This window comes from Orbicella franksi, chromosome 4 (assembly GCF_964199315.1).
Source record: "Orbicella franksi chromosome 4, jaOrbFran1.1, whole genome shotgun sequence".
NCBI classification, from domain to species: domain Eukaryota; kingdom Metazoa; phylum Cnidaria; class Anthozoa; order Scleractinia; family Merulinidae; genus Orbicella; species Orbicella franksi.
Genome location: NC_138148.1, coordinates 925,694 through 943,465, shown reverse-complemented (window position 1 = coordinate 943,465; position 17,772 = coordinate 925,694). Strand labels below are relative to the sequence as shown.

Below are 17,772 nucleotides of genomic sequence, written 5' to 3'. Positions count from 1 at the left end.
GTGTGGAACTCATTTCCTCTTGCAATTGGAATTGCTTTTTTTCAACTGAATTGAGTAAATTTTAATTTTCTGCAAGTTACTGTCAGGTCAGACCGTTCGCCCGGGCTAAAGCCTATAACCGCATGCCATCGAGTTATGCCTTATAAAAAAAAAATCACTGACGATAAAATCGATAAAAGATATGACTGCAACTTAAAAGATAAGAATTTCCAGAGAAAATAAGAGACAGAGTGGACCTGAGCATCTCTTGCGCTAGTGTTGGAGTTGCTGACTAAATTTAAATACTTCGTAAGTTGACATGAATTATTCTTAGTCAACCTGGCAAAAAAACAACCATAAAGAAAAGGAATCATAAGTTCGTTGGTCAAAAAAATAAAAAAAATAAAAATAAACGGAAGAAAGACTTCAAAAAAGCTGGAGGTGCGCGATTGGTTTCGAACCTTTGGAATTGCCGAATTCCCAGTATTTTTTATTATTATTTTTTCTTTTTATTTTGTGATCAACCTGGCAAAAACTAACCATACAAAAAGGAAATCGTAAGTTCTTTAGTGAAAAAATAAAGGAAAAGAAGAAAAGACACTAAAAAAAAAAATGTGGAGGTGCGGGGTTTCGAACCCCGGACCTCGCGCATGCAAAGCGCGCGCTCTACCACTGAGCTACACCCCCATCACACACTAATTGAGGGAAATTTTACAATATTTAAATAAGTAAATAATCTCTTCTCCATTGAAATAGAACTGACAATAGATTTTCTTTCAAACTTTACCTGTTCGCTGCTTACATTAAGAGAACTAAAATTTTGAAATAAAAAAGGGGGGGTCCCGGTATTCGTTTAGGAGCAGAGGGACCGTCAATGAACCCCATAATTCTTTAAATTGTCTGCTTTCAGAAACGTTTATATTTGAACCATTTGCTTTACTTTGTGCGAGCAGAAAAAAAAAGCGAGAAAGTTAAGTGAGAAAAACATCAATGGATGTCCTGCATCAATGTTAAGGAGCAATTTGATGTGCGTTTTATGATAAAGGCACCCATATTTAGCCGACAGGGATTCGATATGTTCCAGGCACGCAGTGTTCTTGAGAGCACATTAGTATCTTTCCGAACACTAGCTATGGTCTCATTTTCAGTTTTTTAACTCTACAGTAGAAATACAGTACAGTATTCAATGTATGGAAAGAAGGTGATCGCTGCATTCGAATTAAATAAAAAAATCATTGGGTCCCGGCACTCGTTTCCGAGAAAAACGATGATTTGTCTCTCACAAGCCAAGCCGTTCAGCGAAAGCCACCACTCTGTATATGTTGTGTATGTGCACGCGCTCGTGAGCGCGCGCTAATGACGCGAAAATCGTGCGCCGTACGCCCTGGTACACCCCCTGGCAGTAGGGATGCGCAATGAAATTCTGAGGAATAACCTTAATATAATATGAAAAGAAACAGGAATTCATTAGCTTACTCAGTTTGTGACCAGAGCATCGTAAACTGAATACTGTCAAAAGATATAGGAAGTAACCTATTCCAGGCTCTCGAACTACCGAAAGCCTGGAACAGGCTATATAGAAAGTAACGGGAAGGTGCGAAAGATGAAGTTTTAGGTATGCCGAACTGACAAAACTTTCGCAAAACTTGTGGAGGAGTAGTGTTCTTTTATAATATCGATAAAACTCCATTTGCGTTACCGCCTGCCGCGTGACACTCGTGACAAACGTCACAACTTTCGAACAGTCTCCAGTCCACCGCTTGATTTCTTACAGCTGTAAAATGGAAGGCCGTACTTGTTCTTTATCAATGGAGTTTAGTTCAGAATTGAGTGTTTTTCATCTGCGGGGCAAAACTGATCATGAAATTTGTGGAATAACATAAATGAGACTTTGTGGGCAGCCTGCACTGATGTAGGTAAGTTAATATCGAGTTTTATCAGCTGGAAACGCATTTCTATCGTCTTCATGTGTTTACCGCAAGAAGAAAAGACGGACGTTTCATCTAGTTAATTCATAAAAATGGAAGTGCAAAAGCGCAAGCATATCCACTAGTACATTGTACCTCGACATACAACCGTTAAGCATAAACATTAAGCTTATCACAATTATAACATTACAGCGGGAAACCACGTTGCAGACGGCGTTTGAATCGGTTCGGATGATTGACTGATTCTTGTGCTGTGTGCTTGTGCATCAAGCGCTAACTCCGACTATGTTTTGTTCTGTTGCTTCCATACCCTAACGGGTATTTCTTTTCCCTGTTGATGTTATAGTACGAGTGTGTAATAATGTCCTCATTCTTTTTTAATGCTTTTCCTTTCAATTTTTCTTGTTTTATGGTTGTGTTTCATCACATGGGTTTCGACAAAACATTGATTCTCTACTGATCCTCCTATTGATCCCCTATAAAAATCAACCGGAAACAAGATTAAATCCAGAACTATCAATGAGACCGATTCAAGTATTGAACAACAAGGGTCTTACCATAAATGAATTCCAGAGGTTGGGCTCTTTAATGACAAAATAACATTATATGAGTTGCTGTAGATAAAAGAGACACTGGGCCCAACATTATTAGAATGTTTTAATACTACTTTAATATATTCACACGACAGCCAAGTGCTCTAGACCTTTGTGAAAGATTGAGTTTCCTTGAGAAATGTAGTATTTTTGATGACTGCATGCATCAGGGAGAAAATTGTCCAACACCACTTTAAATTTGAAATATACTGCAAACCCTCCCACTCCTTTTCCTTAAGGACGTTCACACTAAACTTTTTCAATTGATAGATTTTTTCTAAATATTTACTGCAGTCAGATAATGAGTTACTTGTGTCAGAAATGCAAAAACAATTGGGGGTCACCGACTTTGTTTTAGACATAAAGCATGTGGAAAACTACCCTGATTTTGAAAAATTGGTGTTCGTAATTCAGCATGGTCTACAGGGGTTTATAGTTAAAAATATCGGAGGTGAGTCTACGGGGGCAAACAATCTTAGTCATATTTTGTAGAAGTGGGTCTGTTGCGTGAATGTTGCCGACGTTTTCACAAAACTTAACCCTTCAAGAGGCATTTGAAACTGCTGCACAGATAAATGAAGAGCTAAAATGAATGCAATTCGATGTTGCATTTGTAAAAATTTCAAACTTCTAATCGATAGACTTTCTTCATTTTTATGCTAAACGTAGAAAATTAAACCGGTAGAGAAAATGATCCATCAAGAGAAAAATAGGGGTCAACGAATGTCCAAGATAGTTACCGGTAAATCCAGGCAAAGCTATAGCAATGGCCATGAGTCCTATCATTGTTCATTTTATCACTTTGCCCGCGCTCAATGCATGACGTGGCATGTGAATTTGCGTGCGCAGTAAGGATACACAGAAACATTTGCGCGAATGTCCTTAATAAGGGACTTTTGGTGAAGTTGAGCAAAATACCAGTAGTGTTTCCCACTGACCCTGCCATAACATTACCACTTCCAGAAGAAAATTGACAATACCTGTTGAGAGACAGAGAGAGAGAGAGAGGTGTATGAGGCAGTGAGACACTTGAGTGTCATGTGGTAATTTTATTCCAGAAAATATCCTTATATGTACCTCCCCAACAGAAGGGACTTTTTTTCAAGGCCCCCCCCCCCCCCCCACCCTACAGGAAATTCCAATTAAGCTTTAAATTTTTTAGTCTTAGAGAAACACCCATCCCCTAGGAAATTCCAATCCCTTCTGTGGGGAGATCATGGATATTTTCTGAAACCACACATTACTGTCTGTAAACTGGCCAGTGGTTTTGATTGGCTGAAATTTGAAACATTTGCATAATTCCACTATGTTTGATTTTTAGTTACTTTATTCCAGGGCAGACTGTAAATGTAATTTAAAATTTACCAAATCACTTGCTTTAGCATACATGTACATGTAGAATTCAAATTCCAAAAGCTACATTATAAGCAGAAAAACGAATCATCTCGGCCTTTTTCATTTTACCGACAGATGCAGATTCAATATGGACAGCTGGTAGGTTAACAGCATGCATCGCTTTGACATGCAGTGATATTGGTGATAAAAATCTCTTGCTTTGACATCAAGCTCTATGTAACATAGCTCATGCAAATTTCGTGTCTATTTGCTAGGAAATATATATTGACTCGTAAACTGAATCATGCCTCAAAACAATATTTCCTACACTCGGCATGAATTAAGCTTGAGGAATCAGCTGAAATTCTGTACATTGAACTTGTAAGCCATAAAACCTATTAAGGTTGTCAACTAAGTGCTGCAACACAGTAAAGAATGCCTGTTGGCAATGTTTCAACTTGTAATGCTTGCAGAAAGTCATTCAAAACCCTGATATGATATGTTTTTAATTACATGTTAATGTAACTATTCACCGCATGTCATATTGACCTTTTCAGGTGTCAGGTTAGATGGCACAGGCAAGAGTTCCCCATCTGCGCTGGAAGCAGCTCTTGGCTGTTTCCAGAGGTTAGTGCTTTTCCTTTGTTGAATATAACATTCTATGATAAATGGACATTAAACACTGTAAGGTTATGTCCTTTAACACCCGGTGGCCATCCAGGTGAATGTGACACTCAATGATTCAATCCTTCCCTTAAGGATTACCTGAAGTATTAGGCTACTGTCTGTCATTTAAGTCAGTGGTTTGCACCTGCAGAGACACTCTGTCTGGGCTTGACTAGCACTCAGTATTTTGTGTGGCTCACATTTTAGTCTTTGCTGCTCTAATGGTACAATTTGCCCTATTCTCCCAGTGGAGAATAGGGCAACTAAGGATAAAAGAGGAACTAAAAGAATGGACAGAGGTGTATTAAACTCGTTGATTTTTCTGGTTCTCTCTCTTTCCCTTCTACTTCAGCTGGGTGGTGCTCATCTTCCCTGCACTGTCCACTCTTGCTAAGCTACTGTGGATAAATAAAGCGTCCTATCAATCTCCCACCCCTCCCTTGAAAAGTTGGTTTCCATGTCAGAGCTGTACATACATCTACATCTATCTACATGTATCTACATGTATTCTCAGCTGCTTTTAAGTCTTGTTTGAAGATGCCTTTAAAAATGGCATCTCTTTCTAGTCACCAGTTCACAATCCATACCATGTGCTGAGCATTATTTTGTCAGTCCTCAGTGCAGTGAGCATGCCCCAGACAGCACATTGGCTCAGCTTAGCTAACACACTTTGGAGTGTTACATGCTGAAGGTACATGTACATCTGTGGCAAATGCTGCATACCTGTGCATCTTTGGCTAACATACTGGGGATTCCTACATAACCCACTGAGGGACCTGCCGGGGTTCACTGCACTGAGGTAGTGGAGCTGGGTACTGTAGAAGCTGTGGAGTCACCTTTGTTGGTGGTGCTCCATAACTTGCTGTTTGTTTACACAGCACTGAGCAGGCATGCACTGTAGATGCTGACTTTTGTGTTAAGCACCAGTTTGGTGTTAATCTAGATGTGACCACAGCAGTTTTGGCTAGGGGAAAGGTTTCAGCAATGGTAACCCAAGAATAATAATAATAGTAATATACATACATACATACATACATACATACATACATACATACATACATACATACATACATACATACATACATACATACATACATACATACATACATACATACATACATACATACATACATACATACATACATACATACATACATACATACATACATACATACATACATACATACATACATACATACATACATACATACATACATACATACATACATACATACATACATACATACATACATACATACATACATACATACATACATACATACATACATACATACATACATACATACATACATACATACATACATACATACATACATACATACATACATACATACATACATACATACATACATACATACATACATACATACATACATACATACATACATACATACATACATACATACATACATACATACATACATACATACATACATACATATATATATATTTTTTTTTTTTTTTTGCATATTGTGATTATATTTTGAAAATGTAAGTCTATAAGAGATTGTATGGAATTTAGAACTGAGAATTTCTGCCGATAAATGATGTCAAAATCATGAGTTAAGGTCTACGAGACTGTCTTTGGTGTTGCTTTCTATCGCTACATTGAGTTTCTCGGTAATCTGAGCAACGTTTAGTCAATATATGTATCAGATACAAGCAAGGAAAGACAGCAAGTTGATACGAGGTTCCAGTGTCGGGAAATTGCTTCTCCTGCCAATCTCAGTCTTCGTCGTCCTCGCAGGGTAAGACTTCAACAACATTTCGTCCGAAATTTTATGCAAGTAATAACATGGGCTCGGTCAGCATTGGGTACTAGGTTAAAAAATGCCTAAAAGGGGAAGGGCGCGTTATTTATGTTACCACTTAATTTGTTACACCTACCACCCAGAGAGGACAAAAATATTCCTCCATTGTCTAACGTCCGCACGCGAACTAGTCAATGCTACACGCGAATTCTTGAACAGGTTATCGGTATCAACTTTCTCTCGTTATTCGACGGTGTAAATGACCAGTCAGTCATAATTTTTTTATAAAACATATTTTCTTTATGGTACTTTTAAGCAACTTGCTCTTTACGGTTCTGAATATTTACCCTTCGTCTTCCGATACACTTTCGTAATTTTAGTAAACGTTAGAATTAGCCTTTTAAAAGTTGATAAATGTTGTACAACACTACAATACAATACAGAGAGGATATTACACGGTGGCGAGAAGATATGAATTTTATGTTCGAGTGGCAAGAACAATATCTCACGAGTGAGCGAAGCGAACGAGTGAGATATTGCTCTTGCCACGAGAACATAAAATTCATATCTTTGAGCCAACGTGTAATGTTCTTTTTATTATATGGAGAAACCAATTCAACAAAAGCAAAAGGCGGGAATCGTGACTTCATTGAACGATACGACACTCACAAAGGTGACATACGGAAAATACGCCACTCGGGTCCCGGATGAAGTGGCGTATGGAATCTACGAGTGGTTTAGTTCCCAGTAAAACACTCTTCTCCATATAATAAAATACTTCATTTAACCACGTGACACCTAGGAGCGCAAGCGCTCGTTAAATCGTGTGCGTGAACTCAAAATTGTATAAAAGAAGAAAAAGAAGAAATAGGACTATACAATCTATGTAAATATGTAATATACAATAGATGCCTAAAAATAGTTATGTACAAATATAATAAGATTTGAGTTATTTAAACCTAAAATAATTACCTAGTAATCGTTTAAAAGTTAAAAGATCGTTAGCGTCCCTTACAGATGGAGGTATTGAGTTCCAAATCCTGGCGGCTATAAAGGAAAAGGACTTACGCCGCCATTCCAAATTGCATCTAGGCAACTCCAAAATTGTACCGGACCCCCGTAGGTTATATGAGCTTACTTTAAAATTAAAGAGATCTTGAATATAGCTTGGAGCTTTATTATGTAAGCATTTATACACAAGGACTAAGGTCTGAAATTTCTTGCGCTGTTCTAACGAGCTAATGCCTACAGTCTTCAAAAGGAATTCATAAGGGGTTTGCCTACCAAAGCCTAAAATCGATCTAAGAATATAATAGTTCGTGTCCTCTAGTTTATTAGCCTGAGTGTTACCCAAACAAGTAATAAGGGCCCACAATACTCTAGATGTGGTAAAATAAACGCTTATAGACGGCCCATAACATCTATCGGTACGACGTTATTGCGTTCGAGCGTTACGAGAACGCATTCTAATTTCGTCTTGGTCTCCCTGTGTGTAACCCGAACGACAACAATCGAGATTTTTTGTTAGGAACTGGTTCACATTTTGCCCCCCGCCCCTGACTATTTGTTCGTGGCGAATGACGTCTTCAACAACCGTGCTTTTCTTGTGACGCAAGGAGCGCTTGCGTTTCATATCAAACTAGGACACTTCCACGCTGGAGCTTAGAGTTCTAAAGAAGTTTCATGGCATCCACCTTTATATGAATCAGCAGCTTTTCTGGTCTATTTCTTTTTGTTCCTAGCTTATGGAAAAAGGTGAGTTTTTCAGGGTTGAAAACAAGACTTTCGCCGCGCTGTGAATGAATAAGATCTGCTCGCGCTATTTGTTCTGTTTGTTCACTTCTTCTGACTTATTTAAGTTTACTCTATACTCTGACATCGAGTTAATTTGTGAGTTTCTCAGAAGAATGCTTCATTAGAAAAATCTTTTTTTCAATAGTTTTTTTATGGTTTCTGTTTGTTTGACGAGTTTGCAGAAAGAAGTTCCGAAGAGAAAATCTGACGCGTACTGACAATGTAGCTTATTTGCGTGATGCAGCGCGCACACTCTCTGCTGAATTTCGGTGTTCTTAATTGTCGACAAATACAAAGATTTCTTTCGCTATCTTTTGTGCTGAGATGCTGCAACAATTGTCATCGCTAAAAAACTACTAACATCATGTGTTTCTTCAACATAGCGAAATTTTAGACTGCGGAAGTGAAAAAGACAAGGAGTTTCGAGAGCTCAAACAACAAGAGCGAAAACGTTATTCAGGTTGATTAAAGAAAGCGTCATCGTAACGTTACTGATTGTCGCTGCTGTCTTCACGTATTTCCAGTTAACCTTTTAATATGTTCCCAAACATCTATCATTCATAAACTAGAGATGTTGTACGAGTTCATGATCAATGTACTTTTTTTACACGAAAGTGCAGAAGTCCAATTGGTCGTGTATGTATAACTTCAAAACACGTATCGCCGAAGTGCAGTCTCATTCAACAACAATTTATTGGATTTTTACACAAACAACGCTGAGCAGTATTTACAGGCGTAAACCCAATGTGCCTTGATGAAATATCAAGTGTTGCTTGCAATTCAGGTGAAACTCAAACTCGCAAAAAGTTATATTTTTCGGTCGCGATGGACTCTATGGCGAAATCCCCGCAAGCGTGTGGCAACAGGAGGGAAACTCTGAAGTTGTTTAACGCTGTCATCGTCATCATCATCATCACCACCATCATAAACTTTACTTACCCTCGAATTTACACAGTAGCATTGCTGCTTATTTCTCCGACCTACCTATTGTTAGAAATTAGAATTAATGAAAGTTATATTCAAATATATCCAGCTATTCTTTCAGTTATGTTTAAAACAATAATTCATCTTGAACAAATGTAAAATTTAACCTGGAATGATTTGGAGCTTTCGCAAGGGAAACCCGGGAACACTATTGGGTCGCACTCAAAGTTACGTTTCGACGAAAATATTTAAGCAAAATTGCTACAGACATAAACGTATGAGTTGTGGACAAGAAGTGTCAAAACAACTTGAAAATAAAGAAAGAAAACTTGATTTCCGGTTCGCTGAAAGAGGATTTTTCTTAGCCAGTAATCGCACTGGAAGCGCGGAAGGAGTGCTCAAGTTGTGGGTTTGACGTGGAGGTCACTGCAGGTTAACTTGGTCGCGTTTGAAAACGAAATGCTCATGATTTGTGGTAAAAGAATGTATGACCCGTCGAGTTCTGTAGCTCAATCACAAGTCGATTAAAACTTTCATGCTTGACTGTGCATCATTGAGAGAGCGAATTGTGGAGGTTTCGAGCCCAATCGAGGTCGTTCCCTGTATACACGCTCGATTTCATGCTTAAAGAACGAGAAATAGTCAGTGTTTTCGACTTCTGGTTGGGGGCTAACCGGCTTGGGGCTAATCAACCACATGAACCGCCAAATCTGGCTGCAGTGAAAGACTCGCCACGAGGCGAAATAACAAAATAAGCAAAACCGAAAACCCACCTTTCCTATCACTAAGAACCGAAAACCGAAATGTTGAAAAAGGAAAAAAAGACGAAAACCGCAACAGATATCAAGGCCGGCAAACCGTAAATTTAAACGAAAAAAAAGGATCTAAAAACAAAACCCCCAATCCACCCTCACCCTCTTTCTTCTACTTTATGCGAGCGTGGTAAGTCAGGTAAGTGATACAAGATTACTACAAGTGTGACTTTAATTAATAGGATTGGAGTTTCTATCAGTCTAGAGTATATTAACATTCATTTGACTGACGTAATGTTAAGTGCGTAAAGAAACAAGGTATTGGGCAGAGGTTTGGACCTCTCGATTCTACAGATAACGTTGACTTGACCGCGCAATATTTCCTTTACCAAGTTTCTTTTGAAGCTGTCTGTTTGATCTTTTACTAATCACTTGTCTTTTTGAACTGGTCAGCACCTCAGTCAAGAATATGGAATAAAAGATTGTCAGAAACAGAAAATGGCTACATCGAGTATTTTCCGGCCGTTTGCTAAATACGAAGCGAAACAAACTGCTTTACAAGTCACGACGAATTCAAGACACATGCATGTAGTTGGAGAAGAAAGCAAACCAACAACATTTGAAGAAGATGAAATTGCTCCTCTCAGGCTGTTTAGAGGTATGCGCTAAGTCTTCAGACTGGCTATAAATAAATCCAAAGGAAGAATAGGACAAAAAAAATGGAAAAATGTATTCCTCAATATATGAATATAATCCTCATTTTGTGTGGTAACAAAAATAACGCGCCTTTCCCTTGGTATGCATTTGACCTGGTTTCCAATACTGGCCGTGCTCATGTGGTCTGTCTTGTGTTTCACGCATTCTTGACGGTAATTTTAAAATGGTATTTTGATATTTATGGAGCTGCTAATTCCGCACAGGAACAAGGCATGTGCAATTTCATTTCACAGGAATGTTGCAGAAATGTTGTTAAACTCTTTTCCTATGAGGACGTCGAAGTAGGATGGTAGCGAAAGCCGTTTAAAATTCGAGCAATTTTCTAACGCTGGAACCTCGTGTCGAGCCGCCGTCTTTCTTACCTTGCTCTCTATAATACCAAGAGAGGATGACGGGTAACACAGTTAATCCCCCATATAAGCTTTATTAGTAATGTAATACCAGACTGAGTGGAGTTCCATTCAGGGAGTAATCACGCGAGTAATTTCGAAATTATTATTATTATTATCATCATTATCATTATCAGTATCATTATCATTATCATTACAGTATTAAAAAGGCCAGTGAGGAAATGAAACGCGTAAAATTGTCGCTGACTGAGTTAGGGTTTTCATTTGATGCAGTTTAGGGATACTTTCAAATTTTCATGTGCTATCGCGTGAAAAACCAAACATAGACCAGTTGGAATGAGAGGGAGGTTTTAAGCTGAACTGGAAAAAGAATGAAATATTAAATAGGCCATATTCGTGTTCTCGGTATTGGACTGGCACTAGCTTGTAATGGAGACGCATGCGTCGAATATCATTAAAAAGAGATTAATGTCATTTGCATTTGCATTTAATGAATTCACCACTTCGTTATATTGCTTGGTCAGTTTTGACTGGTAATGTCACGTGTATATCTTACTTCTTAGTTTCAAGCTGAAAAGTCAGTTCTTTCCACCCTGATAATTTTGTCGTATGCGAAGACAGTTGTCACTGAGTTGATTTTCTAAAAGGGAGGTTTCATATCGCTGTTTCATTAATCACTGTGCTTCTGTTTGCTAGACTCAAGATTGTTCGTTCTGTTCGTTTACAATTTGGAAAAGCGCCTTTTTCCATCTTTGTGAATATACATCCAGTACATGTAGAATCTCTTTCCAATACAGTACAGTTGTTCTCGGAGTTGCACAGTTGTATAACTGTTAGTTAGATTCGCTTTTATGTAATCCTATTGTTTACTTTACTCGTGCTGTACTCAACTACATTGAGCCTTTTTAAGGCTTTCATGATTAAAGCCAGCTCTTGTGAAATTAATAATTAATAAAGCTTTCTTTTATTAGCACGTTACCAAATCAGCTACCTTGACCTTGAAAATAGCTGTTTTCTTGGACCTCGCTTTCTTTGGGCGTCGTTATAAACAAAAAAGTATCTTCCATCTTCAGTGGACAGTTTAGTTGATATTTCCACTTTAAGCCATTTGAAGGCTGTTGATAAGTAATTAGATTTTTTCTGATAAGAACTTTTGTGTTATTAAAGGTAATATATTTACTGTTCTTTACCTTAATTCGTTGTAGAACAAATGAACTAAAACAGATCTTAGATACTTTTGTTCTAATATATATTTTTTTTTTTGACTGGTGTTTATTTCTAACGTATCTACCGCAGATCCGTCAATAACGGTATTGTTTGCAGGTTATATTGGCCGAGGACTTAATTGCTGATGTCATCAGCGTGAGGGTGTCGCTAAAAATATCCTGTGTTTAGAACATTTTCATTTCAGCTCACAGCGCCACGCGTTTTTTTTTTTTGCGTATAATATTAGCAAAGTATCACGTGGTCCTCCGAGAAACCAGCGCTTTATTCCTCGTTACAATGCGGAGAAGTTTGAAAGATGATTCAGTATTCAGAACAATTGTCGCAGTACAACTTCGACTGATGAGAATTTATATCCGTCTGTCATTTTTCAAAGCACGTTAAAGGTACATCTCTCAAAGCATTTTGTATTTTTCGGTTGCGTAGGAGTCCGTGTTATTCCTGGTTCTAAAGTTAAAGCATGATTTTGCAGATTTTGTTTTTGTCAGGCCCCATTTTTATTCTAAGTTGTTTTTCTTTTATTGTTTTGCAAATTATCTCCGACCTTTGGAGTTAGTACAAGCAAGAACTTAAAACAGGTCGCTTTGAAAAGTTGTAAATTTTGCTGGATTGTATGCGTTTTTTCTCACGGCTTTAATTTCTCGAAAGTAGTTGGAAATTTTCGACCTCAGTGATATATGTGACAGTGAAAAGCATGTAATTTAGCCGACATATTGCAGAGAATGTTCTAGTTGAAAATTTAAATGTAGTTTTCTCCGTGGCTTTCGACGTTTGCCAATGAGCGAGAACCTCGTAACGAGGTTGGAGAACTTGTTCTTACATCAGAACAATGTCCCATAGTTGGCTATGTAATATTCTCATACACGGTTTCTTTAACGAAGTATGGTCAAGTGTAGGAGAAATAGGAAGTTGAACACTCTTAGCGCGGAATTGAAAATTCGAGTTTGCAGATATTTCTGCATCCGTTTTCAAGTGGGAACATTTTTTTTATTTTCATTTAGTTATTGTTTTTTTTTTTCCAGAAAACCTGTGGTTAACCTAGAGAATTAAACTGAAAACCGACAATAAATCTTCAATTTTCCGCTTTTGCTGTTAATTATCAAAGCTGTTAACTTAAAGTTTTTTTACCCCTTGTGAAATTGTTAAGTTATAGTTTTGACAAAGTGCGCTGTATGCGGGAACGACTTAAACAGGTGTAGGTTTTCGTGCCCCGTCTGTTTGGATGACCAACGCGAACGTGTTCAAGTTATGCAAGGAGCATTGTTGATAATTTGTTAATGATCCAAAGAGGCGTTAAAGCTTGGTTTCATGTCATGAGAGTTCCTATGGTACGTGTTGTGCATGCTAATGTACTAGTTGATAATGCATGAATTTAAATACCATGTGATTCGTTGAAGAGCATTTGTTTCCTGACACTTAAAAACTGTTATTGCGTAAATTGATTCGTCATTCGTACAATATCGGTTTTACATTTCCCGTACAATTTATGATGTTTTGACAATGAATTTTCCCCAGTTAATTATTAAGTATTTCATTGGCATAAGAGAAAAGAAAAATATAAAAAGAATAGTTTTTGCGTGAAACGTGCCTTTTGAAGCCTGTTTAGCAGATGGCTGAATCATAGGGATTACATATTGAAACAAGTGAGAGTAGGTGGAGTAGTAATAAAAAATAGCATGTTTTTGTATTAAAAATTTGTTCCAACCTGCTTTTAAGAGTTTTTGAAAAATCTTCACTACCCCTTCAATATGCGACTATTTGTGTACCAAATGTAGAAGTAATATTTTTTAGCTGTTTTGGGGTCAGCCTACATGTTTCATAACCTGACCTTATGAAGCAGGTTTGTAAACACGTTCAATCGCCTCTCATGTCAGACCCGATACCAGACCTCTATAACACGATTTGTATTTCTTCGAGGTGTTTAAGAAAACATTTTTTTTAGTTATCGCGTTGTCTTTACGAATTCTCCTTGTTTTAAGCTTTTTATGCACTATCGTGTGTTGTATTCCGGCATCACTTAACCAGTTCCCAGTGGCCTCGCATCTCAGTAGTAGCTACAGAGCGTTTGCAGCTTTGTAGCAAAGATGACTTCGATTTCCATTGACGTCTGAGAATTTTACTTCTTGCCCTTACAGCTGCTGAGCTCTTTTTATCCTCAGTTCTCTCACCTGCTGTTAAATGTTGGATTTAATTTCATATCATGACTTGAAAGCTAATTATAGCAATTTCGACTTAAATATTTACGGTATCTTAGTGTCCTACCCAGATTCTTTGAGTCACGAGTGGAAAACGGGCAGTTTTAAAACGATTTTAAATGACTGTAATGTGAGATTAGATGCAAAACAGCCAGCAGGAGCATTGTAGCGTTGACGAGAAGAATAAGACATGTCGTCTTTTATACACACTCGACACACTTCGAATAACTTCGAAATGAAACTGTTAAATCGCGGTTATTCGATGTATATTTCTTTCTTCGAGCCTCTTCAATCGTCTGCCATATTAAAAGTGTTTAATCTACAGTTTTTACATCGTTTCGAAGTTATTTAAGACCTTAAGTTCGTTGAGTGTGTAGGAAACTCTTCTGAGTATTTGATCATCTCGGTGTGTAAAAGTTCTCAGTAGTTTCAGACATAAGACATCTCTCTACAGTGCTATGGAATGCGGTAAGATGGCGGCCACTGACGTACTTCAAATTCAAGATGGCGGCTTTGTGTCTGAGCATCTAGTGTCACATTCTAATGGTATTTTTTTGGTGGATTGAGTCCTTGAAAAATTAGAATTATGTTCTGGAATGACCTCGAAAAGTACTTTAATTTTTTGTCCAAATTGAATTTTTACTATTTCATCGCAGTTACTATTCTTTCTTGTGCTTCATGGCTAGATTTTGGTTCCAAAGACTGCCAGGCTTTGCAACGATCAAGCATCAACCTTATCAGATTGTGAAAAGGTGGAAAGTTTCTTTTTTTGGATCTGGAAAAAGAAAATAATGGTTAAGAAAAAGTATGGAAATGGTCTTGCGAACAGAAGTGCCCGTGAACTGTTCGATTTTTTTATGATCCGACCTGTGTTGCAGTTCATCATAAGCTGGCGATGATTCGAGAGTGGAACTTGGAATGGAATGTTCGTAACGAAGTTATTAGCGAACGAACGTTTCGCAAGAAATAAGACTGCATCATAAGCCATCATCCCATTCACTTTAATTTCACATTTGAGGACGTTCTGTGCTTAAACATCGGTTGATAGAGTGGAAATAACGGATTATGTATTTATAAAGAGCGTTCTGTGATAAGCTGTCCCTTATCTCTAAAGGAAGGAAGCCGAAATGATTTAGATTTTTCCATTTTTGTGACGTTATACAGTTTGATGTCAATACCAGTCTCGTACCCAAGCCATTCACTGTTAGTCTGACGCTGCCGCACAAGAGAGGAATCGTGTATTTGTTTTGGGGTGTTGGCACGCGCGTGTTTTGATGCCCACATGTTGCAGCAACTACTCAGTGTATAGGTGTTTCGTTACTGTTGATTTGAAGTAATACTTACGATGTTCTGTGTTATAAAGCTCTTTCACTCTCCGTGATAATTTATCAAATTAGTTTTCTCAAACGTGCTTGATTGCAAGTTGACGCAAACACTGGTTTGTAACGTCTAGTTTTGTGGTTATGTGTAACTACATTAGCCCTTGGTTTACTGCTTATGGTAAACAATCAACATTTTACAGCAAAACGGATAAGTTTTGCTTGTTTTTGTAGCCTCAAAATTTGTGAGATGAAATTAAGTTTGCATTCAGTTTGTTTATTGCACAAACAACTGGGACTTTCTTAAGTGAATAATTTCTTTTTTCTTGGAAAATGTTTTTTTGCTGTATATCAATAATAAACTGTTTTAGTAAAACTTGTAAATGGTTTTGTAGCAAGCATTCAATACTTTTTAACAGCCAAATATTTAGAAGAAATTACGCTCAATTTAGAAATTGTTGTTGCTAATTTATTTGTGTGTGGTTCAGTAGATTCAAGGCTTACCTAATAGCCTTTTGTCATGTTTTATTCGGAAAAACGATCATAAAATCTGCGGTGAAAGGTTAATACTGTTAACAGCTCTGCGTCCAAGAACAGGAAAGTTTCACTTGTTATAGAAATTTAATTTTATAATTTTGTTGCTGGTGAAGACGAATTTTCTCCCTAACTTTTATTTCCAATCTACAGTCAAGTAGGGAAACAAGTTGTTTTGGACAAAGGTCAACGATCAATAACCACGTGATAACAATTAATTGAATACCGCAGATTGAATAGTAACATGGAGGAAGATGCTATCTCGGCCCAGTTTCTAATAAAGCTAAGCATAATTCATAAATTAGTTGTAAACGTCCAAAGTTGGTGCCATGAATATTTGTTTTGAATTTTTAAAATAGCGTCATCGATTTTACATTATCCTGGCGTTCCACTTTCGGTTTTTTTTTTTGTCCAAATTAGGCAAAGAAGGCTAAGATGTTTACTCGTGTGTAATATTTTCAGAGGAAACCATAAATGTAGACATATCAGGTTGCTACTTCCGTAATGAAATTGAACTTGGGCATTTTCGTTCAGGTGAAAACTTGTCATAAAGGTTTTTTTATTATTATTTCGTGACATTTTAATTACAAATGTAAAAAGTGTGAATTGATAATTGATGTTCCTTTCATTTCGGCCACGTTTTTTTTTAGGGTCATATGAAACTCGTGAAAACCATCATGACAGCGTTCTTTAATCATGAATTATTCGTTGTAAAATTTATAAGATTATACGATCCTACACCTTTGTTCTCGGCCTTCAAACTGAAACACGATATTTTCTTGGGTCTATCAACTTGTCGAACGCTTTCGAATCTACATTCGTCAATTTGACTTTAGCATCGACTTTTAGGAAAGTGAATCTTCAGAAGAAACGAGTTTACTTAGGTTTGGCGAGGTAATAGTAAACAGAAAGTCATTTTGAACATTCGTTGACTTTTCCACTCCGCCAAGCTTTGTTTGCTAGGAAATATTACACCAACTCTAATCAGAAGGAATATTGTACAAATATTGCTGGGGCTAAAGAACGTATGTGTACATTCGCATTGAAGGAGTTTGTGTGGTTTGTAATTTGCATTTTGATATTTTCTCACTCAGGTTGGCGCCTGTTATTTGATTTGACTGGTCTGTGACCAAGATATCGAATTAGCCGATATCTGATATTTTGTCATAAATCGTTTTATTAGGCTGCGCTCGGTGCCGAATTTATTAGACACTGACATGTCGCTTGCAAGAACCTTTCATTTGTTTCTGAGCTCCATTTGAGGCCTGGAAGGCGTACATTCGGAGCTGTTCTCTATATCTCTTGTTTGGTGAAATGCGTGAATGTTTTGACTGACAAGGGAAAACTATTTGAGTTTTTATTTTTGCATTGTTTGAATAAGACATAATTTTCTAATGGTATATAAAAAATACAGAAAATACTCAATAGAGAAAAGTATAAATTCTTTAAGGCCAAGTGCGCACTGATAAAAAGATATCAATTGAGTTCACATTTCAGCTGCTTATAAAAAAGAGAAACAATCACCAAAAACTATCGGTTTTGTTTGATAGTAATATGATAAAATAAACTTTCGCCGGATTTTAGGTGTGTACGTCTGGATTGCTATTTCAAGTTTTGAATAATATGTGCCTAATATTGCTTGGCGCCGGCTCCTTTTGAGCGGAAGTTGTTGTAAATTATTTATGCTGTT

General features: G+C 37.3%; 1 protein-coding gene and 1 non-coding gene across 2 annotated transcripts in view; one reads left to right on the top strand and one right to left on the bottom strand.

Moving 5' to 3' along the window:
* Positions 1-594: 594 nt before the first annotated feature.
* Trnaa-ugc (transfer RNA alanine (anticodon UGC)) lies at positions 595-666 on the bottom strand. The gene has a single exon. It is a non-coding gene; the product is annotated as a tRNA-Ala (tRNA).
* A 766-nt stretch (positions 667-1,432) lies between these two features.
* Positions 1,433-17,772, top strand: part of LOC145485754 (sodium channel protein 1 brain-like) — a 46,736-nt gene continuing 30,396 nt past the window's right edge. The window contains exons 1-4 of the mRNA XM_081464372.1: positions 1,433-1,895; positions 3,971-3,994; positions 4,393-4,462; positions 10,197-10,401. Coding sequence (XP_081320498.1) covers positions 3,984-3,994; positions 4,393-4,462; positions 10,197-10,401 — 286 coding nt within the window. The 5' untranslated portion in view covers positions 1,433-1,895; positions 3,971-3,983. The remainder of the gene's footprint in view (positions 1,896-3,970; positions 3,995-4,392; positions 4,463-10,196; positions 10,402-17,772) is intronic.